The following is a 27,381-nucleotide window of genomic DNA, read 5'->3' on the forward strand; positions in this document are numbered from 1 at the left end:
AGAAAGTAGCATGCACGTGTTTGGATTTCTTCGAGCGAATCATTGCTGTACTTGAAATGTTGATAAAAAGTTTACAAAATAATTTGTTTACTAATTATATTTCGATATTTAGTGAATAAATTATTCATTTTATAACGCCATTTGGATACATATTAAGTTCTGGTTACGTGATATTCACATCGTTCCTTCACAGCCGGCAAATGCGCACGCAGCCAGCGCATGAAAATGACATTTCTCGTTGTCACGCATATTTTTTTGTGAGTGAAGAAAAACAAAACAAACCACAATCCAAGTTCAAAATTCGAATCGATTTTACGAAAAATACCGCATTACAGCCCACGAATGTAACTAAAAATGGACTCCAGATCTATTAAACAAAAAGCTTCATCCCTTGTATCGTACTATATTCTGTGTTTTCTTCGAGTGGCCCTTGTTTTCGTACCCCAAACGGGTTACATTCACCCAGATGAGTTTTTTCAATCGGTGGAAGTTATGGCCGGTGAGTAGGAAATGTTGCTTTTTTGAAACCTAATATTTTAACATTGTTTTTGATTTTCCAGGCGATGAGTATGGACTAGAAGTGACTAGAACGTGGGAGTTCAACAGTACTTTTCCAATCCGTTCGATCGCAATTCCGTACTTTGGGCTTAAGCTGCCGTTCAGCCTTTTGCGGTTCGTATCACTTTATACCAGATACTATTGGGGTATAAATCTGCGAGGAAGTTACGTTATGCTGGTCTTTCCACGATTGCTAATGGTGGCACTGTCGTTTGTCAATGACTGGAGTCTAAGGAAGATTTGCGCAGCTTACGGTTTACAAAGTCAATTTCGCCTGCTTACGCTGGCCAGTTCCTATGTCATGCTAGTATACTCAACCAGAACCTTCACTAATGGAATCGAAATGGCACTGTGCTCGGTGCTGCTTTACATTGTCAGTGATTGTATGATCCATTCCAATACGGTAATCTATCAGAAAGAGTTTTTAGAAGAGAAATATCTTAAAGCAAAAAGCTATGCCGATAAAGTTAAACTGTACAAACTGACGAGCTCACTACCACGACACACGCTAAACAAGTGTGCGCTAATCGCAACGCTCTGTGTGGCGGGAGTGTTCAACCGTCCGACGTTTCTGCTGTTCGGAATGCCACTGGTGTTTCACTGGCTGCTGCGAGGCATGGGCACCCGGACGGTTTCATTCGTTGACTTCAACGTCCGGATTGTAACGTTTGTACTGTCCGCACTGCCAGCGCTGCTGTTTTTCATTGTGGTGGATTCCTTTTACTACGGTTACCTAACGTTGGCCGAGCTGGAAAAGTTTGAAATCGGTATCAACAACTTTGTGGTGACACCACTGAACTTTGTCCGGTACAATATCAACTCGGAAAATACCAAACAGCACGGTGTTCATCCGTACTATCTTCATCTGCTGGTTAACATTCCAATTCTGTATAATGTGCTCGGAGTTATTGCGGTGGTTTCGTTTTTTTCGATGACGTACAGGTGAGTTTTTTAACACTATTCAACTGGTTGTTCGAGAAATATGAAAATATAACCGTTTTCATCAACAGATTTGCATCGAACGAATTGACGAACCTCCCCCGTGCACAATCCTTCGTAGGACTAACTCTTTCCGCTGTATTTTTCCCGATCTTCATGCTGTCCTTCATCAACCACCAAGAACCACGGTTTCTTCTCCCAATCACTCTACCATTAGTGCTGCTACACGCTCCGAAGTTAAAAACTGGTTTTTGCAGCTCCTACCCGTTCAAAATGCGAAGTAAATTGAAGGATTTCCTGTACAACTACGTTCTCAGTACCCGCTGCAGCTCTCGGTATCTTTTTCAAGTGTGGTACTCAACCAACCTAGCGCTGACCCTATTTTACGGGTTCATTCACCAAGGTGGAGTCTACCAGCTGGCAGCCCATTTCGGTCACCAATTTGAGCTTCGATCCACAACCACGCAAATTCATCTGGTCACAAGCCACATTTACAGTATGCCGCAATGCTTTCTAGACCTGCCAAGCACTCAAACGCTTCTAATAAACCCACAGACCAGACAAAAATATCGCAGAGGAAAGCAATTTTTCCTCTACGAGTACGGCAGTATGGAGTTGCCCGAGCTTTACCGGAAGCTGAAGCTCATATTGGACATCGGTGAAATGAAGGCGATCAGTAGCAATCAAAAATATTTACTCTTCCTAGCCATTCCGTCCAGCTTAGCCGAGGAATTGAACGACGTATTCCACAACCGCACAACGACTCTTGTTAAACACACGCAAGTAGCCGTATTTTATCCTCACTTATCACTGGAAGCTCCGCCTAAAATTCTGGGCCAACACATTTGCGGCATCAACACCGATCCGGACGAGTTGGACGATACCTGCCCCATCTATGCCTATGAAAACGAACAAAATCCATACTCGCCAACGCGAATCCTACGGCAGCTCTCGTCCCTGGTGCATCAGTTCGGTTTGGTGCTATATCGGATCGAGGTACGCAAGCAGATCAAATAACAGGAAATGACCTACGCCAGAGTCACCAGCGCGACAATCTGGATGGCTGCCAGTGATATTCGAAGCTAGTCCCCAAGCATTCCTCTATCTGTATGTAGATAATTGATTGAATTGCTCTTTTATTATGATCTCTGTGCAGTTTGCAATGTAGAATACTGCGCTCTTCAACTATAATTGCACAATTTTGAGTTACAGCAAATAAATATTTTTGAAATATTGTTTTCATCGTCTTTGGTCTAAGTTTATGCCAGAGATTTCTGCAATCTGGTCACACAATCCTTGATTTGAGTTGCGCAATTGGTTCAGCCATTCAAACACGACTCCTTGTGAGTCGGAGAAGAACTCCTGAAAAAAAAAATGATTTAGAAGAAAATCCAATTCTAAAAAGCGTTACATCAAACATGCATACATACACTGTGACATACACTTGACTGCAAAACTAACAGTTACGACGTACTGTACTGTACCTAGATACATACTATTAGCGTTTGTATCACCATTCTTCAGAAAACCATTTCCCAGAATTCCAGTCCCCAAAAAGCACCGTTTACCAGAAAATCATTCCCCGAATGTACCATTCCCCAGAAAGACACTCCCCAGAACGAACCATTCCCTAGAAAGAAAGTTAGAAATAAAAATAGACTGACTTACAACTGGAAGTAAAGTTAGAAACAGGATATGTTCCACCGTGTCCGCAATAACCCGAGCTATCGCATGCCCAAATGTAACACTAGCAGATTGAAGTTTCGATAACAGCTGCTTCGCCGATTAATAATTTCGAACTTTAAATTATTGTGAGGGCTAAAGAATTGTAAGGTTGTAACCAGTGGTCAGTAAACCTAGGAAAACGAATTAATTTTAGACGAGGCCGCAAAGTAGTGATTTGTGATTTATGGAATGGTCGCTTGCTCGGACTATACTAAGGGATGACACCTACTAGAGACGGTCATAAGCCGTGAGTATTCACAATCGGGAGTGCCCGCCACTACGAAGGACAGCCCAGCCGCAGCAACCACCTCTACTTAGGTTAAAGTGACCAGATTTTTTTTGAATGAATGCGGGACATATTAAATGGTTTATTTGCTAAATCGGTTCGGTAGTAAAGGTAGGATCATTTAGAAATTGGGCACTTTATTTTGGCGAAAGCGGCGCTCCCAGTGGCCATGGATGTAAGCTTTTAGTAGCGTTGTCTTATTTGTAAATAATCATTTGCGTAACTAGGGGGGGGGGGGCTAGAGGGGGCTAAGCCCCCCCCCCCCCTAGGAGATATTCAGCCCCCCCTAGAAAAATTAAGCTGGATTTTTAAAGTTGAGAAAAAACTATAGTTAGATAACTTTACATAGTAAAAACTTGAGAGTAATTTTTATATGCATCATAACTTTAAGTTCTCATGCATCAATGTACATTTAATTTTAATATGCCAAAGAAATAAAATGGTCGGAAAAATGCCGAGGGCTATAGCCCCCCTAGAAATGAGCGCTAATTTCGCCAATGTAAATAGTTCTGCTCGGTATATTTTTTTGGCAGTTTCGCAGGTAACGTGGTTTCGAGACATTCATCATGCAGAAGGAGAAATGAAAGTAATTGTGTGCGGTCACCTGCAGAATCCATCAGCGTCGGATCGGGAGCTGGTGGAACTAGCTTCCAACATCCTAAAAGAGCAGTGGTGTGAGTAATTGGGGGTTGCAAGGAACTCTCATGGCTGTCCGGCAAGGCACAGGCCAGACGTTCGAATTGAACTCTTGATCGTCAACTGCGGTTGAGGGTCATTCGGAAAGTCAAGGTAGATCTCAGCATCACATCTCAGCATGCTCTGGCGAAAATACGGAATACTAACCGCTGTACTGAACGGCGAATCCGTCTCGGAATGGCTACAAGTGTTACCGAGCAAGTGGGTAGCCCAACAGAAACCTCAAACAATAAACAAAGGCTAGAATCCGCTCTCGTGGGCTAAGCGGCCAGGTTGTGACAAAACCAGTAGAATCGAGGGCGAAGATGAAGAAGAAAAGAAAAAGTAATGCAAAATTTTTATTCCAATGGCCCACTAGGCCTCACGGGCAGCTGATTTCTCAGCAGTTATTTAACTCGCGAGTAACCTTAGCAGAAAGACGATGTGAGTATGTGCATGCGCGAGTGTGTGGGTAGCAGAATGTCTGTACACAGTACCGGCGGCTGTTTCTTTTATGCCTGCGTGTGCTATGTTTTTCATACTCTTTCGCGTGTGTGTAGGCATGGTTGACTTCTCGCTCGTTTGCAACAATGGACGAAACGCGATACATGTGCCTGACTCGATGATGAATAAGCTTCAGAGAAGGCCGATTTCAGCCAAACGCGGCAGGATTTGCAGCAGATTTTAGATTGGTTTTGGGGATGGGTTTGTGATAAAAAGTCATGACTTGGCAAGAGATCTATTTCATTGGCATCCGTGTGAAAACCACTGTTTTGTGACGGATAACAATTCGGATATACACAGGGGAAGGTGCCTCACTAAGCGGATTACTTATGCCCTTCATTAAGACCCATGATAACCTGCCGCAGTTTCAGCATGCATGTTACAATGGACAATGGACTTCAGTTCAGCTCAAAAGAGCTGATTGCATTAAATTGTCCTCGGGTTCGTGCAGTATTGAAATACTGGGGGATAATGAAGCGAAAGCAGCTGGTCAGATGAGGAGTTGAGGAGGTGCCGGCCGGCCGAACCCGGATTTGAAAACCGTCAGTCAGGCTTAGTTGGTAATGTCTCCGTTTTGGTCAAATTGGCGCTTTTTAACGAAAGAAGGAGAATACCCCATAAAAAGTATAAGGGTCCATGCCTAATGGCACGGGCGCAGGCTTGAAGTAGGACTACGAATGTAGCGCAATTCGTCTCCCAATGCTAAAGCCGGTGATTTTTGTATGAATTTCATATATAGATGCTCAACTTGCGCATTAAAGAATTGTGTTCTTACATGTGAGAAATTCATAATTTCAACTCTTCAGCTAATTTATATGGTGGACCTGAAAGGTCCGTTCATTAATCTCTAATTCTCAAATTTCTGACTCGTAGTGACCATTGTCAACTTTCGTCCTTCAGATGGGCTTAGTGATGTCCGTTAATCGTTCGATTAATTCAACTAATCGAATAACACAAGGAATATTCGAATAATTTTTAATCGAATAATGCCAGCACGAGTAGTTGAATTAATCGAATAGTTCAATCAGTACGTATAATCCCCGAATAATGCTCGGTAATCGTTCATAATCGTTCGATTAATCGAATTATGCAAAGAAATATGCGAATATTTCTAATCGAAGACCACTAGACCTTTCCAGTTATGTGTGTATTGGTGCTTGAAAATGAGGCAAACAACAACAGTAAACAAAAGAGATGCATTCCTTTGTCACCAAGGTACAGAATGAGTTTCGTCTTCCGCTGGCTTAAATACCAGCAAATTTTCAAAATATGTGCTTGAATTTGGAACAGGATGAAAAATTTGACCGAAATATGTGCTCTGCAGTGTGGCAAACGGAGAAACACAACTAGTAATCGCTATTTTTCGGTTTGTTCCTCCAGCATCAGCTGTTCCCCAAAATGAGGTAAACATCATGTATATACACGCGTATTTCGTGTTCGCTAGTGTGGGTGCTTGAGCTGTCAGAAAGCTCTCTAGCACGAATAGTTGAATTAATCGATTAGTGCAGACAAGGCTCACCGATTAATCGGTAATCGAATAATTGAAAATTTCGGACATCACTATTCCCACCAATTTAAACCCTTTGCTTCCGCGACCAAACTTTGCGTTTTCTAGCATATTTAATATTCTATTATAGCAGCTTATTGTCAATTGCAAGTAAAATTGTACCATTCAAAGCGCGATATCGCTCATAAAGTGCTATTTTGCATTAAATCGTTTCGATCTTCGGCGCACTTTTTCGTTATCTTCCAAGCAATAAGTGCGCCGAAGAGACCGAAACGATTTAAGCTAAAATAGTACTTTTATGAGCGATTGCGCACTTATTGATTGGACAATTTTCCTTGTAATTGACAATAATAGATCGATGTTTCGAATCCAACACGGTCGGCGTAATTTCCACTCCACACCAAACAATAATCGGCTGCTGCCGAGTTTTACCACCTTTGCCGCGTCCGGATCCGGACAGGGAGATAAAGTCGTAACTCTCATTATTATTTGTAACCCAAACAACGCGAAAATGATGCCGTTCGCAAAATCAATTCAACTGCTTCATATACTTATTCAGTAGTTCTTAAAAGAACTGATTGTTTTCTACCAGCTGTTAATAATACAAATCGAAGAAATTTACTGCTTGGCAGCAGCTTTTTTCGGACCGCATTCTCCGTTAGAACTTCTTTTGGCTTTGGAGTTTTCGAAGCCTTTGCTATGGTCTTTATTGACTTAGTAATCTTGCTTCTCGCTAGCAAGTTTGGTAGGCGAACGAACCGGAAGCGCCAGTTCTTTGTTTGGACCAGCTTTCTCTTGTTGAAAACTAACTTCAAAGCCTTTTTCACGAATGTGTCCAACTTTGAAACGTCGCAATTGTAGCTGGCGGCGATATACTTCTAGACGGCTTGCAACGAAGATCCGTTGACTCTTCGGTTTATTGGCGTCTCGCTTAGTGAATTTAGATGTCTTCGTTGCCTTATTCCGGGGAAGTAGCAACAGCTGAAGCTCAACGATTTTCGAGCGGATTCTATAGAGCGTAAATTAAATACAATCAAACTTTGATTCAAAGGGAATTTAATCCACAGCTCTTCTCCTATATACAGTGGACCCCCGTTCGTTTGAACGATTCCTCATGCAAACTAACGGGGTTCGTTTTTAATTTGAACAACTAGCAACCCTAAATATGCTGAAATTTATATGAACTTACCGCCCTGCTCTTTGTTATTGTTTTGGTGGTTTGATTTAGTCTCGTTTAGTTGGTAGTTGCAAGCAGCGAATATGTTATTCTCCGATCGGATTTCTATCGTTATCGTTGGGAAACAAAATGTGAAACTGATTAAACTAGGATTGAAAACGCTAGATCAGTACAAACAAATCGTGTTTATGTGCATTGTCTGCGAAGGCAAATGATGCCATGTTGAGAATGACATTTGAACCATTTTTAATTTGCACATCGTGCAAACCAGCGGGGTTCAAATTAAAAAGTGTTCAGATTAAAAACGGTCAAACGAACGGGGGTCCACGGTATTTCTGTCATCCGTGTTAGGGAAGCATTGGCGTGAGAAGGCAAAAATAAGATTAAAGCAACGTCATGAGTTAGAAGACCGCATGGTGAGTCACCACATATTTATCGTTTTATAGATCAAATCAGAAGAAATTCTTCATGATTTAAAGAATCGCGACATTTGGAAATTTAAGTAAAGAAATTTAGTATGCAGAAAATTTTCATCTCTTCATAAACAAATTCGTTCGTCCTAAAAAGGACGTGTTGTGGTAAATTATGTGGCTGAAAATCCGGCCAGCAGAATGGCTTGAATGTTTGAAACAACACCTCCCAGGGCAATGGTGACAATGGTTACCGGACAGAGCATTTTCCATTGATTCAAGCTCTTCCGCTCCCGCAACCAAATATTCTAATATAGCTGATAATAGATCGATGCTCCGGTACCAACACGTTCAGCGCACTCTACACCAAACAATGATCCGCTACTGCTGCTGCCGCTGCGCTGCGTTTTACCAGTTTGCCGAGTCCAGTGAGGAAAATCGCAACTCTCTGCTGTCTGTTCTGCTTCTGCACCGTACCAAATTGGTACTACCAATGCCAATGCAAAAATGATGCCGTTCGCCGACTTACTTCTGATTATATACCAGAGCAAATGGCAGCAAGTTGTAACAAAGGCGGATCAACGTAGGGCAGAGAATCATAGACACGAAAGAAAGGCGGTACAACGAAACCGTACTCCGTACATTGTTTGAACACAGGGATGGCACGGCAACGAGCATGGCAGACGTGCACTCACAGTTGTGTTTGTCTTAATACAGTTTAAACATGTAATTTCTGACGGGCTCATACTTCGAACGCTCATACTAAACTGCCAACATCACTTTAAAATGTGAGAAAAATCAATTTAACTGCTTCGTATACTTTTTATTCAGTAGTTCTTAAAAGAACTCATTGTTTTCTACCAGATATTAGTAATGCAAATCAAGGAAATTTACATCTAGGCAACAGTTTTTTTCGGGCACCTTCTCCGCTGGAACGATTTCCTTTGACTGGGGCTTTCGGTGCCTTTGCTACGGTTTTCATTGGCTTAGTAGATTTTTGTTCGGGGGCACCATCGCATATTTACTAGTACAGCTTTAATCGGAGCCGCCTTTGCAGCAGTTAGCAAAGATATTGTTTTCGTCCGTTTTATCAACCTTGAACAAATCGGAAGCGCCTGTTCTTTTTGTTTGGACCAGCTTCTCGACAGCTAATTTCAAAACCTTTTTCACAAATGTGTCCAACCTTGGAACGTCACAATTGTGGCTAGCGGCGATTTACTTCTAACGGCTTGCAGCGAAGATCCATTGATTTTACTGGGTATTGATAGCAGCAAAAACCATATCGTTCGCTGGCGGGCGAGTCGGTTACTTCTTCGGTTTGTTGGCGTCTTGCTTGGTGAATTTGAATGTCTTCGATGCCTTAGTCCGAGCAAGCAGCACCCACTGAAGCTCAACAATTTTCGAGCGGATTCTATAAAGCGTAAATTAAATACAATCAAAACCCATAGCTCATCTCGTATATATTTCTGTCATCTGTGCTAGGGAAGCATTGGCGTGGGAAGGCAAAAACATGAAAATAATGAAATAATGAATATAGTCTAATATTTTCTCAATTATTAAACGTCTGTTTGGGAAACATGGAATCTATTGTATTGTTATGGATTTTTTGAAAAATTTCCAATCGATTGATACCAATATCTCTAGAATCTGTTGACGGATGACTGAGTTATAAGCGTGCAAACCATAACCACTTTTCGTTACATGTTCCCTTCTCGTTTTTCTAAAGTGCACCCCAATATAGAAATCAAAGAAGTAGTCCTACTTCAAAAATACTTGCTAATTCAAGGGATACTCCTGCTGCTATTTGATATTTGGAAATGTCGATCATAGATGGTGCTACCGTTCAAGCAAAATGTGAGGAACGATAATTTTTGTTGATTTTTCTTCCAAGAGTTATGTCTGTTTGTCTGTGCATTACGCTGCATTTTGTTTGAGCCTTAGGCCCCCATACACGTACGTACATGTTGGCCGAAAATGTTGGTGAATTCATGTTCGTCCAACACGCTCGCTTGTGTGTGAGTGCCACGAACCAAACTGGCAGAAGAAAATGTTCGGCTCGGCGCTCGGTCGGAATGAACCTCCAACATTTTGTTCATTTCCAACCCAACATATGCGTACGTGTATGGGGGCCGTAAAGGCTTATACACAACAATTGACCGGCATTGATCAATTGACAACAATAAGGTTTTGCAAGGTGACGTCACGAATGAACGCAATTCATCCATTTGACATCCACTCGTGGTTTGTTTACTATTTGTTAGGCAAACACAATATGCATAAACTTAAGTTAAACGTTTTAAAAGCGTATTGTCCAGCAGTGTCACCCTCTAAACTACTCGGAATGGCAGTTTTTGTGCTTTTCTGACCTGCCGCAGACGCCCTTAACAATATTCACTTTAATCATTTTAACCCGCATTCTAAGTCGATGTAAACAAACCACTGATAGACGTCAAAAAAGCGAGGTTATGCTCGCCCGTGCAAAACCTTATTGACAGGCCGAATCTAAGAGAAAAAAAGCCAGCTCAATGACAGAATGACTGTTTGCATTTTTTTCTTCTTATTATTCATGCTGAAAATTCAAATACACTCAACCCCCGCTAATATGAAAAACATCACGTTCAGATCAGACGAATTCACGGTACATGGTTCATAGTACAGTACTACGTGCGCGTTTCGGGGACACTCTCGATTCGAGTTCTTTCGAATTGCGCAGAGGATTGCGGCAAGGAGATGGACTGTCCTATATGTTATTCAATATCGCTATTGAATGTGTGATCCGGCAGGCGGAACAAAACGAGTGGTACGATCTTTAGCAAAAGTAGCCAACTCCTAGCATTTACAGACGACCTCGACATTATTACTAGAAATCTTGGGACGGCGGAGACAATCTACGCCAGACTAAAAACGGAGGCTAGGAGGATAGGCTTACAAATCGTTGCGTCGAAAATCCAATATATGGTAGGACGAGGATCCACTGATCCAGAGAAAGCGACGTTTGCCTCCCACGGACAGTGACTATTGACGGTGATGAACTGCAAGTGGTTGAAGCTGGAAATCGAGCCTACTTTTCCCTCCGCAAGACAATTTGATAAGGAGCATTCGCCGCCTTACAAAGCTCGACGATGTACAAAACGTTAATCAGATGGGTAGTCCTCTACGAACTTGAGACAGTAACTTTGCTTACGGAAAACATACGTGCACTTACCGTATTTGAACGAAAGATGTTGCGGACTATTTTGGCGGAGTACAAACGGAAAGTGGAGATTGGCGGAGGCGTATGAATCACGAGCTACAGGCACTACTTGAAGAGATGCCCATCGTACACCTGGCGAAAGTTGGGACACTGCGGATGGCCGACCATGTCGGAAGAATGCCGGCTGACTGTGCAATGAAATCCGTTCTCTTCAAGAATCCCACCGGCACCAAAACTAGAGGGGCTCAACGTGCTAGATAGCTCGAGCAGGTTGTAGCCGACCTGCGTGTGTCCAGACGCTACAATGGAAAGCAATTTTTAATACGGCAAGAGTCACTCCGGCTTTCGGTTGGTAAACAACAACAACCATAACTGTATGCTCGCACCTTACGCTTAACTCCACTCATAAGACGACACCTGGCTGCAACTTCTTCTGTATAAAAACCTTCATGTCTTTCTAAGATTTAACCTACTTGAGATGCTTCCGTAGTGCCTGCTTCATAATAACCCAGTATTTTTCGATGGGCCTTAGCTCCGGTGCGTTGGTGGGGAGGGGGATTCATGTGTGGGTTGGGTGCGAAAGTGACCCCGTTGGCTTCGTACCACTCCTCCGAACTCCGGACATCCTTTGAATAGCGGCACGAAGCTAGATCCGGCCAGGAGATCGTTATGCCCTCGTATTCCTTCAACAGAGGAAGCAGACACTTCTGTAGACACTCCTCGAGCTAGATCTCCTTGTTTACAGTTCCGGTAGTCACGAACGGTGCACTCCTTTTGCCACATGAGCAGATCGATCGCTTGCCAAATCATGTATTTCTTGGCATACTTAGAAAATTTCTGCTTCTTTACTTTCTTCGGAACGTCAAACTTGTGCTGGACGGTGAAGAACAGTATCCGCGGAAGCTGCCGGTAATCCGCCATGATAAGACAATAAGCATATGGTGTACAGTTTCCGGACCCGTGACTTTCCCACCGTATAATGCCGTTCGTCATGATTTGGAGTCTTCTGCACTTTGTACGAGTGCAGTCACTCCCGGTCTTTGGCTCTCTGAACGAAAGACTTGGCCAGATTCAACTTTTTGGTCAAATCCCTGACAGAAGCGGAATTAAACCCTTTCACGACACGGCTGTGATCCGGATCACTAATTGAACATCCATTCTGACTGCATTTCTCCTTCCGTTCGATGCTTAGAGTTTCGTAGTAACGTTTAATCACACGATTCTCCGTTGACTGCACGATTCCGAGTTGTTTTCCGTCGTCGTGACGTCATGGTGAGAGAGTTGAGGATTTTCCAGGTGCTTGCGTAAAATCAATTCGGCAAGGTTGCTTTTCGGGTGACACAATTTTTTCCATTTTTCGGAAAACTGACAGCGATTAAAATAAAGTGTAAACAATACACTCTAAACTACTTCTACCCATATTTTTAAGAGAAAATACCTAATGGGTAATTTTTTACAGCGTTTTTTTTCCGAAATACAATTTGATGTGGGACTCCTCTTAGAAGCGCAATGTCACACAGTAGTTCAAAGCAACTCATAGTTTGCCTAGTCAGCCGACACAAGAATTGAAATGAACCACATTTGCTACGTAAGTAAATAGTGTGGGAGAATAAGGTTTTAGGCAGTCTTAGGTATCAACAGAAACACATAGATTTTCCTACATGGTTGACGAATAAGTCAGTACCATTGGAAGTTACTCTGGCAACAGCTAAGGTAGCTTGCGTTCTCTACTCCACTTAATCATTTGTCCTTTTACTAAAACAGTTTCGTTTGTTTCGTTTTATTTTTTCTTGAAAAGGTGACGATGGAACATTTGCTTAGATTAAAACGGTTTTTGTACTAGTCTTAAGGGGACGTAAATGACTAGTTTTTTGAAAAGATCATAATTTTTTTATTTCAAATTTTGATTCTGCTGTCTTTTCCGCTTCTTTTGACACTCACTATGTAATGATCTGACCACGGGAAATGGTCGAAAAACGATCGAACATATAAGCATTCAAGTGCGGCGTGGAACAACATCAACGGAAGAAAATTCCGCTCCTGTAAAATCACGATTTTCAAACCTTTTTCTCAGAAACTACACAACGTATCGGAACAAACTTTTTTTTTTGTTTTGTTGGTTGTAGCTTGGCAAAGACTTTAATAACTTTTGAGTTTTGTAAACGAAACGAAGTTTGATGGGGAATGCCAACAAGCGGTGGAGGAGAAAAAAAATGCTTGGAAAAATTATCTTAGTATTGCCACTAGAGAGAACCTGGCCAAATACCGACGAGCTAGGAACCAGTTGACCACGATGCTGGGAAGAAAAAAGCGCCAAAAGGAGGACAGAGATCGTGAAGAATTAGAGCAACTATTCCGAGCTAATGACACGCGCAAGTTTTATGAGAAGGTGAACCAAACTCGGAAGGGCTACACACCGAAACCTGACATGTGCAGGGACGAGGGAGGGAATCTAATTACAAACGAGCGCGAGGTGGTCGACAGGTGGAAACAATTCTTCGATGAACACCTCAATGGCGAAGTCGCAGAAGGAGGCGGAACGGAAATTAACCTAGGAGCGCACATGGAAGATAGTAATGTCCTAGCACCTGATCTGCAAGAAGTCAAACGAGAAATCAGGCTGCTGAAGACCAATAAAGCCGCTGGGAAGGACCGCCTACCGGCAGAGCTTTATAAACATGACGGAGAAACGCTAACAAAGGCTCTACACTGGGTTATTTCGAGGATTTGGGAGGAGGAAACGGGTTGCGGTCGGCTACGGGTTTTCAATTTTTTTCTTAATCAGGTACGGGTCGGGTTCGGGTATTCAAATTTTCATACCCGACCATCTCTAGTGCCCACGCATCACATCTTTATTGATTTCAAAACAGCATACGATACAGTCGATCGAGACAAGCTATGGCAGATAATGCACGAATACGGTTTTCCGGACAAACTGACGCGACTGATCTGAGCTACATTGGATCGAGTGATGTGTTTCGTACGCATCTCTGGGACACTCTCGAGTCCCTTCGAGACGCGACGAGGGTTGAGACAAGGTGACGGTCTATCCTGCATGCTGTTCAACATCGCAATCAACGCCAGACTGAAAGCGGAGTCTAGGGGAATTGGGCTAAAAATAAATGCGTCAAAGACCAGATACATGAAAGGAAGAGGCTCAAAGGAAACAAATGCGCGCCTCCCATGGACGGTAACCGTTGACGGCGACGAACTAGAAGTGGTAGAGGAGTTCGTGTATTTGAGATCGCTGGTGACCGCGGAGAACAATACTAGTAAATAGATCCAGCGGCGCATCCAAGCGGGAAATCGGGCCTACTTTGCCCTTCGTAAAACGCTACGATCAGGAAGCATACGCCGCCGCACGAAGCTTACAATGTACAAAACCATTATCATTAAAACATCTAGCGAAAGTTAGTAGGCTACGGTGGGCCGGGCACGTCGTAAGACTGCCAGACGACAGTGCGACGAAAATAGTCCTCTTCAACAATCCCACCGGCACCAGGAACAGGGGGGCCCAACGTGCACGATGGCTCGACCAGGTCGAAAGCGATTTGCGACTTCTGAGACGACTAGGAAATTGGCGACGAGTGGCCCAAGACCGAGTTGAATGGAGACGAGTGCTTGAAACAGCACGAGCCACCCCGGCTCCATGCTGCTGAAGAAGAAGAAGAAGTCAAAGTTGTGTAATCGAAAAAGGTACGGACGTCTCAATTTATTGGACTGAGTAATTCTGCCTTAGAGTTTTTAAATCACAGAGTGTCATCTCTAATTTTCTTTCATTCCATTTCGGAATTTCGGATCAAATGACAAACCGACAAGGCGAGAAACTCGCCACTCCCCCTGTGAGAGGGGGGAGGAAGGGAGAAGCCGGTTGAACAACAGAAGCGTTGTGTTGTGTTGTGTTTCACAAAAATTATTATTTTCCACTATTTTTTTCGGTTTTTTCCATTTTTGCTGTTTTATGTTTTTTGCACGTCTTGCTCGAGAAAAAAAATAATAAATTCTAACACAGATGAATCTTTCCTTGTTTTCTTCGTCTTCTTTCACTCCCATTCGGTTTTCTTCTTTTTTTTCTTTTCCACGGAGTACCATGTTGGTGGCTTCGTTTGCTCTTTCAGCAGCTCTTATTCCTTTTTAGCTCCTTTTTAGAACTTCATGGATGTGTATGTTAATGCGCGCGTGTGTGTGACTCTATTCCATTCGCTCTTTTATCCGTTCTCACTTTTCTATTCCTTCGTGTTGTGTTGAATTATGATGGTACTGGTGAAATTATCCTATAAGGTGTATGTGTGTGTGTGTGTGGTTTCTCTTATTTTTTCTCACAATACTTTAACACTTTCCGTTTCATTCCATTTTTGGGATCCACTCGGGCAACGGCAATGGGGAAAGGTGCTGGGGATCGTAAAACAAAATGAACGCTACCTTTGCGAGGGGTGTAAACGAAAGGGACGGCTTGCTGCTCCCTTTCAAGTTTGTTTTTCTCAGTTGCACTTCGAGAGATAAGGATTTATCGTGGATTTTTGGTTACACAGTTTACACAGCTTATCGAGCAAAGTGATTATCATGTCTAATGCTTCATCAGTTGAGACCTTTGCGTGGGATTGTTCTTATAGAAATTTTTAGTTTATTCCTTGAATTAAAATGTGAAATTCGATAGCGAGTGTAATTTTTGAGTGGTCAATGTTTTGCTTAAGCCGCTTTCGCGTGTGTACGTGCGTTAGGTTTTATGTTTCCTTTCATTTTTTTTGGTAAACAATAGGAAGGTAATAATTTAGTTGATTTCAGTAGAAGTAGTGGTTGTGGTGTCGGTATTGGTGGCGGCCGCAGCGGTACTGACAGAAGCACTTACGGAGGCTGAACAAACGAGCACAGCACTGGCTGTCTTGACAACAGAAGAAGTAGAACTTGTTGCAGTGGTGGTGGTGGTGGTGGTTGTAGTAGTAATAGTAGTAGTAGATGCTGTTGTAGTAGAAGTAATAGCAGTAGTAGAAACGCTAGAAGGAGGATGTTATTGCATGTAGTAATCGGGCTGGTCGGAATCTTTCTCGAAGCGTTTCGCCTCTTCCTGCATGCTTTCCTTGATCTTGAGTATAGCGGCCGACTCGGTTTGGTCCTGCAAGTGGAATACCGGAATGGTTTGGTTTCGTGTCTTCCCACTAATTCTACTGTCGAGCTTCGCGACACAGTGAAAAGACAAACTTTTGGGTATACAGAAAATCAAGCAACTAAATTCCGTCAATTGTTTTGCCTTTTCACTGTTTCATCGGAAGACCACGACAATGCTACTGAGTACTTGCAAAATTGACCGGCAACTTCCATGACACGAACACTTTTCCGCGTACAAATGTTCCATCTGAACCAAGCAAGATTAGAGAGAAAGAGAGATCAGCGAGATCGAGACTACAAGAACATAACAAAAATCCAGCTTAGCTTAATGGTTCCATTTTTTTCTGTCTGGAAAAAAGTGCAAAATAAATCCGAATTCACAGTGCTCAAAAATATCCTTCTTTATTCAATAATCTCTTCGTTTGCTTCGCTTTCTCTCGATTGTAGTTTAAACATAGCAGGCTACTTCTCACAATCTGGACTTAATAAATTTACAAAAAAGTGAACAACATCCAACAAAGTCGACAGAGAATCAGTTTTCCTGCTTTCTTTTCGTTTTATAAACCCATTTTATGTAAGTAGATTAGTTTGTTTTCTGTCAACTTTTCAACATTCTTAAGTAACCTAGTAATTGGATAACTTTTCCGCTTATTCTGCATCTGAATATGATTTCTTGTTTCTTTTAGTTTCTTAAAGGCTACTACTTCTACACAGTGTGTATTGTGTGTGAGAGGTGGGTTTCCTATGAAAAGGGGGGGAAGGTGGAAAAATCCGATCTCTTTCTCTTTATTTTTACTGTAATTGTGATTTCGATTCTCTTAATCTTGCTTGAGTTCAACAATAACACCGAATATGTGTAACCACCCATTTTATTTTATCTTTCGCGATGAGTGAAATGTGTGGTTTTTGTGTACTGGCACGCAAAATTGCAGGTCAATTTTTTTTTGCTTTTGATGAACGAGTATAATAATTTGCTTTTACGTTGTAGGTTTTGAATTCGAAACGGCACAATCTTCAATCAATCATCCAACGCTTCTCTTCTTCAATTGTGTCTACACAAACAAACTAGTCTGGGAGGGAGAGATCAAAGCACGATTTCGATTGCTAAACTACGACAAATAACTTTGGTGGTGAGACGAGTAATGGAAACTAGTGCACACAGACAATACTATTAATATTTTAATATCTTTTCCGAATAATATGAGAGATTTTTCAAACAGATAGGGGAAATAATAAATATTAGTACTGAACAGAAATATCAAGAATACAACAATCAATTTAGAAGATATATGCTCATTGACTAACTGGTTTTATACACAAAACTTTAAGTGTTTGAAAAATTACAAGAATAATTCCCCCGAACTTAAAATTTCGTCACTTCACAAGCAGTCATAACTCGAATGTTCAAGAAGTGTGATCGAAATGTTCCGTTCTAAACACAATTCTGATTTAGTATAATTTGCTTTGTCATTAATATTTATGGACTCTTCATATTTTCCCTAATAATCCAAAGCCAAAATTTTCGTAGTTCAAGTGTTAAATATCTTGACTCATATTTAAGTATAAAAACTTCTACAACTTTCAGCTGTTCGACGCTCGACATGAAATATTGTTCTGTGACTCCTAGTTTTTAAAACTGTCGCCAAGATTTAGTTGATTACATTTTATCGATTTCGCATAAATGTTTCCAATAGGATACGGATAAAAAAATACACATTTCGATGTTCCACATCGAAAAAATGGGCTGGACATAAATGCGGAAATAGTTGTTATATGATCCAGGTGTTTTTCTGTACCCGCCCTTCGTTTTTTTGCAATATTGCTAATAATCAAATCACCCTTAGAACTTGCCATGGCGAGTCTTCATTGTTGGTAATATATAATTCAGGAAGGATGTGGAGAGACCTGAGAAACCCATGCACACGACATCGAATGGTCTTATTCTACTAAGATTCGAATCCACGACCACTCGCATGACAAAACAGTCTCGATAATCCTGCGACTTCATAGCCCCCTCTTTGTATTTCTTAAGATTTTTGCCATGAGAAAAATACATTGCTTCATTACTTTTCTTCACTTTTAGTTTTAATTGATACTCAATTTGAAAAATTTTAATTCTGACTGGATTATGATCTACTCGAAACTTAAAGCATTAAAGTAAGCAAATACCAGCTCTAAGCCAAAGATATAAGCTTAATATAATTAGGAAATTTTCAGAAATGTCTGTCCAACTTTTGAGAAAAATTGGTCGACATCATTTCATTTTTTTTCCGACCTCTGTTGTCTGCAGTTTAGGCCGTTAAATTTTTCAAAAAGAAGCTATACTTTTAGTTTTCGAGTTTAAGTTTTTTAATTTTCTGTTTCACATTGAACCAGCCTACTAGATGGCCTCGAGGTACGCTGTTTGTCTAATAAGATAGTTATCGTAGGTTCAAATTTCGGCTGGGAGCTAGAGTCAATAGGATCGTAGCACTAGTCCCGCAATTTTCCTCTAAACTCTAATAGCTGACTGCGAAGTCTGTCGTCTAAAAAAACAGAACGTTAACGGAATGTAGCATCTAGTCTTTACTTTGCTTTGCTTTGATGGACCAATTTACCAATACGGAGCGGATATGTAACCAAAGTAATATTGATTGGCCAGAAAGTATGATTAAAGTTTATTCCCAGAATTTGGAGAGCAAAGAGTAGGCCGAAGAAATAGGTCCTGCAGTCTATGGATGAAAACCGAAAGATATCAAGTAGCATTTAGTCTCTTATGATCGTATCTGTGAGCGTATGGGAATTGTTAGACTGAAGAGACAAAATTAGATATGAGGCTATCTGATAAAAGGGTGCGGCTGTAGGTTCATTGCCAAAACACTCGGGTACCAACCGAGAGAATGTGGCTTGGAGTCCCACCTGCCCTTGAACGCCCCTATATATTTTTAGCGTCATATCGAAATTTCCCAGTTTCATCCAGTTTACCTATAAGGATCTGTCTACCTATAAGGACAATAGCAAACGAGAAAGGGATTTGGGAAAGTATAATGGGACGGGTACTTTGCAGCACAAAAGATCGTGAGGGTTCGTCAGTTTTGCACCGGTATCAGAAGCAAAATATTTATGGTAAGAAGGCACATGGGGGATCAACTGGGCGTAATCTATTATGAGCTGTTCTAATCGAGTTAACCATCACTGGGACCTCTTCTAAAACTGATGCGTTTGAGCCAAACATTAAGACAAAATTATCGTGCTTCGCAAGCCCTTATGTTGCGAGAGTCGTAATTCATTTGGAATCGTTAAAACGGTTGAACGGTAAATAGGGTAACCAACGTATTGTGGACCCCATCAGCAACTGTACATAATTTGTACAGCTGCTGATGGGGTCCAGAATAGGTTAGTTACCCTATTCGCCTACTATTACTCCAAAGTTTTCCGCTAATTGCGGCCAATCACGCATAACTTAGGACTGAGTGACAATTATGAAAATGCCAGGAACTTGATCGATTCCAATCTAACAGCCCGTACATACAGCCCAAGTAACAATTTAGGTTTTATGGCCCACTTATGATGGCTTTTATGGTCAAATTTGGTCATAAAAACCGAGATAAGAACACCATAAACTCAGATTGTTACTTGGGACGTATGAAATTGTTGGATCCTAAATAAACAAATGGTTGGCCCAGTTGCCAGCTTGGCTCGCGACTCTCAGGCACAGAAGAACATGTTGGCTGTGCGCGTCTGTACAAAGCTATCCACCGGTTCATAGTCATCAGGATCTCGAAGGAAGAACAAATGCCGGAGGAGTGGTTGTAAGGCCTCATTTGCCCCATTTTAAAAAATGACAACGACTCCAGTGTAAAAACTATCGAGGCATGACATTGCTCAACTCTGCCTACAAGGTGCTTTTCCGTATCCTGTTCTGCAGACCGAGACCGTAAGCTGAATCCTTCGTTGGCGAGTACGGCAAGCTGGTTTTCATGAGTGTTAGTTACTAGACAAGTTCCGGGAGTACAGCTTGCAGACTCATAATCTATTTGTGGAATTGAAGGCGACGTACGATGCAGTCAAACGAAATGAGCTGTGACAGATAATGCTAGAACACAGGCAAGTTTTACGACGAAACTAGTTGAGCTTATTCGTAGAACGCTAGGTGGGTCAAAATTATGCATCAGAATACCGGGTGAGACATCAGCCTCTTTGGTGACGTTGGATGGACTGAAGCAAGGGGGTGCACTCTCTAGCCTGCTATTCAACATCGTCTTGGATGTAGACTAGGACTTTTAAATGGGAAGCAGCGAATTAACACTGCCAAAACGAAAACATGGTTGCTGGCAGGTAACGCGAAAGTTCAAATGGTGTTGGTGCCGAGGTGGATAGGGAACGATATGAAGTAGTGGAGGAATTCGTATACCTTGGGAGGCTCGTGACATGTGACAACGATGGAAGCCGCGAAGTAAAACGACGAATTGTAGCCGCAAATCGGGCTTCCTACGGATTACGTAGCAAACTAAAGTCTCGTGGTTTGCAAATTCACACAAAACGCGGCACTCTACAGAATGCTGATCCTCCCAGTGGCCCTTTACGGGCATGAATCATTGACGCCAGAATACCTAACGAAAGAGTTGCCAAAACTATTTTTACCAGAGAACTAGGAAGAGACCGTATACTTCAGGGCAGACCCAGCACCCGATGGATATGCGCTGTCGAGGATGATGCACGTCCAGTTGACGTTCGAGGAGATTGGAGAACGGCAGCTCCCGACCGACGGTACTAGAGGCCCATAACTCGTTCGGCGCAGGATCGATAGCAGAGCGTTGCCACTGAAGTAAAGTTAAGTAAGTACTGATTCGAGGTGCTCCGATCTTATATGAACTATCTCTCAAATTTTCAGGGTTGAAGAATGGAACCCCATCCCATGTTAGACTTCACCGGTTTACCCACCGGGAAAACTTGCCCGATGTGGCGAAACCGCCAAAAGGACATGCCGAACTTTTATAAAATACCATAGTAGCCGGAAATAATTCCGTCAAAGCGCGTAACGTCAGTAAGGTATAGCTCACATCCTTCCTTCATACTGAATTCTGCATTTACGTAAGTTAATAACAGTAGCACTGGCTCGAGCTGCATAATGAAATTTCTTGTAAATTGGCAAATTAGAATTAGTCTCCACACTTCCTAGCTTTAAAGTGCGAGATTGGTTGAAAAGTAGTAACAACATAGAGAAAAGGATGGAAACATATACATTCAAGCAAGGACGTTTAAACAATTAGCTCAATCCATAGCGACACTACAGAAAGAATGAAGTGCGGAATACAGAAAAATACACCTGAACTAAAACATAACAGATCAAAACACTGTTCGCAGTGATAATGTCCATATCTCAAAAAGAATCTCAAAATTTGGTTTAAATCCGAGAAAATCGGTTACAGGTGGTTAGGATAAGCTATCAAAGTAGTCTGATTGATTGCTTTTATCAAAGTAAGAAAAGAATTTCCCACAATAATCGCATTGCTCTTTTAATCTTCTCTCCAAATTGGATAGCTGTTCCTTGAAATTGTACTATTTTTCGTCTTTGGACCCAACACGATTTGTAAGACCGATTTCATACCAGTCCAAAGATCACTTCGCTATTTAATTTAGTGATTTTACGTTATTAGATTATTCCACCTCATACATAAACCCTAATTTTGTGTAGACCAGTTAGCATATAGATAAATATTACGGTTATTTACACCTCATTTAACCAAAAACAAAACAAATTACAACATTACTATTGTCTGTGTGCACTTGTGGTTCTCAAAACAGAGAGAAATACAATCTTAGTTTTAAAACCTAACAAAACAATACACGTTATTATTAACAATTGTGTGCAAATACAGAGCGAGTACCGTGTGTGAGGGTGGTGGGGTGGGTGGAATCTTGAACACAGAACGCAATGTATACGTTACGACGGTTTTTTTTTCTCGCCAAATCATTCACCGAATACGAAAAAAAAACTGATGTGATAATAAAGAAGGTGTAGGTATGTTTTGTTGTTAATCCGACCAAAGTAAAAAACAAAATGCGATGTGATGTGTTTGTTGTTCTAGTTGGTATGAGATAACAATGTATAGGTACTATTGCATTACGCTAAAACACACATATAAAAGGACAACAAATACGAACGAACAGTCAGTATTATTTATCGTGACGAAACTATTGTGTTTGATACATCACTTCCACTTGCGGGAGGTGTGAGAGTACGAGCGTGTGCGCAATTCGGAATCCCCACACCGCCCGCCACAGTGGAAAACAAGTGAAACCGAAACGGGAATGTGTATGTAGAACTGTAGCAAAATCGAAAATCATAATAATAAAAATAAAGAGAAGAGAAGGAGATTTTTCTTACAAACTGATGACTGAGAAACAGAATCAAATAAACCTGATGCTATTTTTTGTTTGTTTTCTTCATTTGATTGTTTGTTGGTTTGTTTGTTTGCTTGCTTTTTTTTGTCTTCTCGCCTCTAAACACTAGTGTTTGCTAAACAACTTCATATTTATGTACATGAACAATTGAACTTATTTCGTTTGCTTGGTTTTGCGATGAAAACAATGCCTTTTCCAACCTCAACTCAACAACGTTATAGTGTTAAAGAGCTTCACCCATTGTGGGTTCGCTTTCGCTTTCAATTGGCTACTGAAGGTGATTCTTTTAATCGGTATTTGCATGAGTTGCTAACTACTACTGATTAAGCAAAATTAAAACAAAAAAATAAACCGAAATGAATGAACCAAAAATAATAAAAGTACAACTACTATTTACAATTCGAATTATCATGTTAGAAAAGAACTGCGGAGGAGGAATGTTAGGCAGTCCCTGTAGCTCAGCGACTAGTGGGGGGATGTTTGGGTTGGAGCCGCTGTATTTTTTTCTCTTTTCGTTAGGGTCATCCTAACAAACTGGGTTTACTTGGTATAATTCCCGCAAGGGAATTTCAGTTTTTGACCGGAGTTCAAATTTGGATAAGCAGGACTGGAACCGTTTTAGTTACAACAGAAAATATCGCCTTTTTCAAATTAGTCACACCCATCACCGCATAAAAATTAACTTATGAAATTTAAAACTAAACAAAAAAAAAACAACTAAAAATGTGGTAAACTAAAACTCATGAGAATCACTGCTGTAGCAAATTTCGTTCAGTTTGTTTCTTACAGTTACATGTTGGAAAATAAATGTAACCAAGACGAGAGGATCAACGGAAGGCAGGTGTGTGGTTACTTAACAAAAACACACACACAGAGCAGATTCCGTTGTTTTTTATCCTCACGAAAAAAAAATGTAGCAAGAAGACGGCGCATTATCAAAACGATTCGAAACTTACATTCTCTCCGGGTCCGCCGAAGCCGCCGAGGTTATAATCGCCCATTCCGCTACCGGAGTCTTCCCGGGGCGTTCCGGGACCGTTCGCCGGGCTATTTTTCATTCCGTCCAGGCCGTCGTTGTTAAGTACCGGTCCGCCCATAGCGTTCGGGCCCATGGGGCCTCCCATTGGGCCACCGCCGTCCGAGCCGCCAACCATCGGGAATTCCTAAAACGGGTCCAAAGGTTAGCGATTAGTTTATACTCGATTAGGAAGCCCTAAAACAGAGGGATAACTCATACAGCTTTCATTGGTGTGTACATATTTTCGCCGCCGGAGTTGGATGAATCTTGAGGTGATGGCATGATGGGTGTGCCCGGTCCGGGCGGTCCGCTCGGCCCTGGTGGGCCACCGTAATTGCCAGGTGACGAGGATGAATAATTCATGGGCTGCAATTAAAGATTAACAAGCGTCAGTAAAAATTTGGTTCAATCGGTGCTAAGGTGAGTCAATCTTACCGATGACGTATTCGGTTGCCACTGCGGCCGTCCGCCGGCCATTCCCATCGGGGGCATACCACCCGGGCCTAAACTGCTGTTGGGTGGAGGGCCACGCATTCCCGGTCCGTACGTGCCGGCGCCCATGGGGCCCATTGCGGGGCCGCGAGGTGGATTCATTCTAGGATTCATCGGACCCATACCTGGAGGGCCTGAATAGTTGCAGGATTATTCCGGCATAACAAATGCAATTGGGCGGGGGTTGATTTCGGTTAGAACCACACACACATGGATGAATCGAATCGGTCGGAAGCGGGTTGTTTATTGTGTTAGGCACAGTTAGGCGATGTTGTTGGGGTGCGATGATGTGTTTTTTGGTGGGGGGGCGTTGTTAAAACAGTTTGCAATGATACAGTGAGCGATGGATTTGGCGTTAGTTAGTACACAGACACACACATAAATATAATTTCTTTCATTGTTGAAAGTTGGTTTCGAATCAGTTTTGTTTATATTATCGAATATAATGAATAAAATTTGGACAAAAGGAAAGATATTTTTGTTCGTTTCAGAAATAACATTCAATGAACAATGAAACACTACGGATAAAATACATGTAGCAACTGATGGTTTAAATGGGTTTCGATCGGAAAAGATATCAGATGAGTTAACATTGCTAGTGTCGCGATGGGTACTTGCCAAACTGGCTGGATTTAAGGTGAAACGGAACTGAATCTCAACATGGCCGGATCGATGACACCCATATCCTTACATGGACGCCATTTTTCCGGCCATGTTGGGCTTCAGTACTGATTCAGTACCGATGTGTGTTATAGATACGACGGAATGGTCGACGAAAGGCAACGTTAAACGTAATTTTGCTATAAAACCTTGTATACGAATTTTTTTTCACGGCATTCACTCATGTACAGCCAATATAGCGTAGATAGAAAAAATAGTATGAAAATAATACTGTATTCTTCCTGAGCAATCGAAGCTGTTATCTATTATTCATGCTCATCAACATTTTTGTGCCTTTCAGAACGCATATTTTAAAAGTGGTTAGAATTTTACCATACTTTTGTGGCAGACGAGCAATTTTATATGGCCAAAAATGAGAACTTCGAAATCTCACTCCCGCTCTGCTCCGCCAGAAATTCAAGTTTCGAAAGTAAAATACCAGTGACAAGAGTCAAGAAGAAATAAGTCACTCTGTTTTGTCGTCCGTGCTTGAGAAATTGAGAAATCATAAGGGAAAGATTTCAACTAAATTTTCCAAAGCAAGACAAATCAATTTACTCTTCATAATGCGGGGCACGTTTGTCTGCAGCTGCACTGACAATGATCAATGTCTGTGCTAGTAAAACACTTCGATTTTTAGCAAATGTACTGAAAGTGACAAAAATAAGACATAGCATCTTATTTAGCAATTTTGCTATAGCTTACGTTACTAGAATCGACTCGTAGAAAATTTTTCGATAGTGAGTGTAGAAATGTTGAGAATCGATCAAGGAAATGCAGATTAATAGCGTTCAAAACCTAACCATTTTTCGCGCTCCTCGCAAAAAACAAACATGGTGGTGTGATGGAAAACCAATATAACAGACACACACTTAATAAAGGTAACAAGTGATTACAGCTCGGTTGTTGTTAGACCGAGAACATTTCTTAGTATCACTTAAGAGATAGCACTAGCCTTGTGATCGATGCTTGAAAAAAAATTAAAAGTTATTCGTTACTCTTTCACTGAGACACTTTCAGTTTATCTTTATACTCTACTAATGTTGCATAATTAATAAAAGAATTGCAAGACAAAAGAAATAGAACAAAGTGTTTTTCATGTCAAATCCAAGAAATATTCGCAAAATTACACCCGGTTAGAATGCAAACAGCCTTCACTTAGTACATAATACTCCTGTTCTTTTTCTACTTCGATCCTTTTCATTTCAAATTTCAGTACTCCATGCTTCTTATTCAATCATTCTACGCTGCTTTCTTTCCTAACTTCTTTTCTACATTCGTTTCTACCTTCTCCCCTACATTCTTTTCCATCTTCTTTCCTGCCCTTTTCCCTACATGTTTTCTGCCTTCTTGCTTCCTTTCCCGCCTTTTCCCCTATCTTCTTTCTTACCTTCTTTCCTATCCTCTTCCCTATATTTCTCCCACCTTTTTCTATGTCTTCTTTCCTAACTACTTCCTTATCTTCTTTCCTACCTTTTTCCCTGCCTTCTGTCCTTCCTCCTTCCCTACCTTCTTTCCTGCATTCTTCCCGGATCGGATTCGCCTTCTTCCCTACATTTTTCTTTACCTTCTTTTCTACCTATTATTCTATGTTTTTCCTTGCCTTCTAACTTCTTCGTTACTTTCTTTCCTATCTCCTTCCCTACATTGTTTCCCACCTTCTTGCTTGCTTTCTTTCCTATCTATTTCCACAACTTCTCTCCTACTTTCTTCTTTTCTTTTCTATCTTGTTCCCCACATTCTTTCCAACCTTCTTCCTACCCCCTTTCCTATCTTTTTTATATCTTTTTTCTTGCCCTTTTAACTAACTTAACTTTCCTCCTACCTTCTTCCCTACGTTTTTTCGCACGTTCTACTTTGCTTTCTTTCTAATCATCTTCCTTATCTTCTGCCTTACCTTCCTCCTCCCTGCCTTGTAGCCCTTCTCTAATTTGACTCTCTGGCCTATCCCTTTCCGCTTTCCCCTCGTTCTGCTTATTTCTCGTTTCTGCTACTTCCTTTTCTCGCTTGTCCTCTCTAACGTCCTTTTTCCTCAGTTATTTGTATTCTCACTCGATTTATTTGCTATCTTTTTTATCTTCCTCCATGCTTTATTGTATTTTTTAATTTATCATTTTATTTATCTCTATCTTTCTTAACTTTTCTTTTATTCTGTTTTATTCCTATTTTCTTCTCTCTGCTTCTTTCTTGTTTTTCTCTTCTTTCCCGTTTCTTACTAACTTTCTACTTTCGATTTTAGTTCTTTGTTTTACCAAATTTCTTGTTTCTTTGCTTTTTTCTTTGCCCTTTCTAGTCCCGCTTGTTTCTATCTCTTTTCTCTTATTTTACTCAAATTCAAATTTACTCTCTTGTTTCCTTTTTTCTTTTCCTTCCTTATTCCTTATTCTAAGCTTTCATTTTCCACTCTTTGGTTTTCTACTCGCCTTCTCTCTCTCTCTCTCTCTCTCTCTCCATCACTATCTCTCTTCATCACTCTCCGTCTCTCGTACTCCCTCTCTCTCTCTCTCTCTCTCTCTCTCTCTCTCTCTCTCTTTCTATCTTCATCTTTCCCTCTTACTCTTTCACTACATTCCTCTCTCTCTTTCTCTTCTCTTACTATAGGACTGTAAAGTTACATTTTTATTTTTGAGATACAATTTTTTAAAAAAGTTTTCTCACCAGACATAATATATCTATGTAAAAAAATCGTAGATTTTCTGCAAAATAGAAAACGGGAACTTTTTGGCCCTTGAACCCTAAAAATA

General features: G+C 41.2%; 2 protein-coding genes across 5 annotated transcripts in view; one reads left to right on the forward strand and one right to left on the reverse strand.

Annotated features, from left to right (window-relative positions):
• Window positions 1-305: 305 nt before the first annotated feature.
• LOC128737185 (GPI mannosyltransferase 4) lies at window positions 306-2,688 on the forward strand. The gene is made up of 3 exons (XM_053831771.1): window positions 306-499; window positions 561-1,500; window positions 1,569-2,688. The coding sequence occupies exons 1-3, from the start codon at window positions 355-357 to the stop codon at window positions 2,512-2,514; spliced, it is 2,031 nt and encodes a 676-aa protein (XP_053687746.1). The 5' UTR covers window positions 306-354; the 3' UTR covers window positions 2,515-2,688.
• A 12,188-nt stretch (window positions 2,689-14,876) lies between these two features.
• The window catches only part of LOC128738144 (single-stranded DNA-binding protein 3), a 106,472-nt gene continuing 93,967 nt past the window's right edge, over window positions 14,877-27,381 (reverse strand). For all 4 annotated transcript variants that reach the window (XM_053833034.1, XM_053833030.1, XM_053833033.1 and 1 more), the window contains 4 exons: window positions 23,921-24,102; window positions 23,705-23,851; window positions 23,424-23,630; window positions 14,877-16,087 (listed from right to left, as the gene is read on the reverse strand). In XM_053833034.1, the coding sequence (XP_053689009.1) occupies window positions 15,983-16,087; window positions 23,424-23,630; window positions 23,705-23,851; window positions 23,921-24,102 (641 nt within the window). In that variant the 3' untranslated portion in view covers window positions 14,877-15,982. The remainder of the gene's footprint in view (window positions 16,088-23,423; window positions 23,631-23,704; window positions 23,852-23,920; window positions 24,103-27,381) is intronic.

Source organism: Sabethes cyaneus, chromosome 2, assembly GCF_943734655.1.
Source record: "Sabethes cyaneus chromosome 2, idSabCyanKW18_F2, whole genome shotgun sequence".
Taxonomy (NCBI): Eukaryota; Metazoa; Arthropoda; class Insecta; order Diptera; family Culicidae; genus Sabethes; species Sabethes cyaneus.

Coding starts and splice junctions, on each gene's coding strand:
- LOC128737185 (XM_053831771.1), top strand. CDS start 355: ATGGACTCCAGATCTATTAAACAAAAAGCTTCATCCCTTGTATCGTAC. Junction 500..560: donor ATCGGTGGAAGTTATGGCCG/GTGAGTAGGAAA, acceptor TTGATTTTCCAG/GCGATGAGTATGGACTAGAA. Junction 1,501..1,568: donor TTTTTTTCGATGACGTACAG/GTGAGTTTTTTA, acceptor TTTCATCAACAG/ATTTGCATCGAACGAATTGA.